Genomic DNA, 262 nt, shown 5'->3' with positions numbered 1-262 from the left:
AGCAGGAACAGTTCCGTCTCCATCCACATAAGAATACTGGGGCTGAAACGACCAGATTTTAATACAGCCAAATGAAATTAGCATAAACATAATGATTTAGCAGCAATTCTTGAAAGGTATAAGAGGAAAAACCATCAAAAACAGGAAAATAGCTAATAAATCCTCAAGTGCATGGTAGAAAAATGATATCAGTGCCTGGTCCTAATATAACCCATCAGATCTAGGTAAACGGAATAGGATCCAAAATTCATTCCTGTTTAAG

The 262-nt window shown here is 36.3% G+C and overlaps 1 protein-coding gene across 2 annotated transcripts in view; it reads right to left on the bottom strand.

Moving 5' to 3' along the window:
- The window catches only part of LCAT3 (lecithin:cholesterol acyltransferase 3), a 7,354-nt gene that overhangs the window by 1,134 nt on the left and 5,958 nt on the right, over positions 1–262 (bottom strand). Inside the window, exon 10 of one of the 2 annotated variants that reach the window (XR_839854.1) lies at positions 4–253. Coding sequence is in view for 1 of the 2 variants with exons in the window: in XM_011008720.1 (XP_011007022.1) it covers positions 4–42 (39 nt within the window). In the remaining variant the exon portion in view is untranslated. The remainder of the gene's footprint in view (positions 1–3; positions 254–262) is intronic. The other variant, XM_011008720.1, reaches the window with a different exon arrangement.

This window comes from Populus euphratica, unplaced genomic scaffold, assembly GCF_000495115.2.
Source record: "Populus euphratica unplaced genomic scaffold, PopEup_1.0 scaffold1.1, whole genome shotgun sequence".
NCBI lineage: Eukaryota > Viridiplantae > Streptophyta > Magnoliopsida > Malpighiales > Salicaceae > Populus > Populus euphratica.
This window is presented reverse-complemented; position numbering and strand designations above follow the sequence as displayed.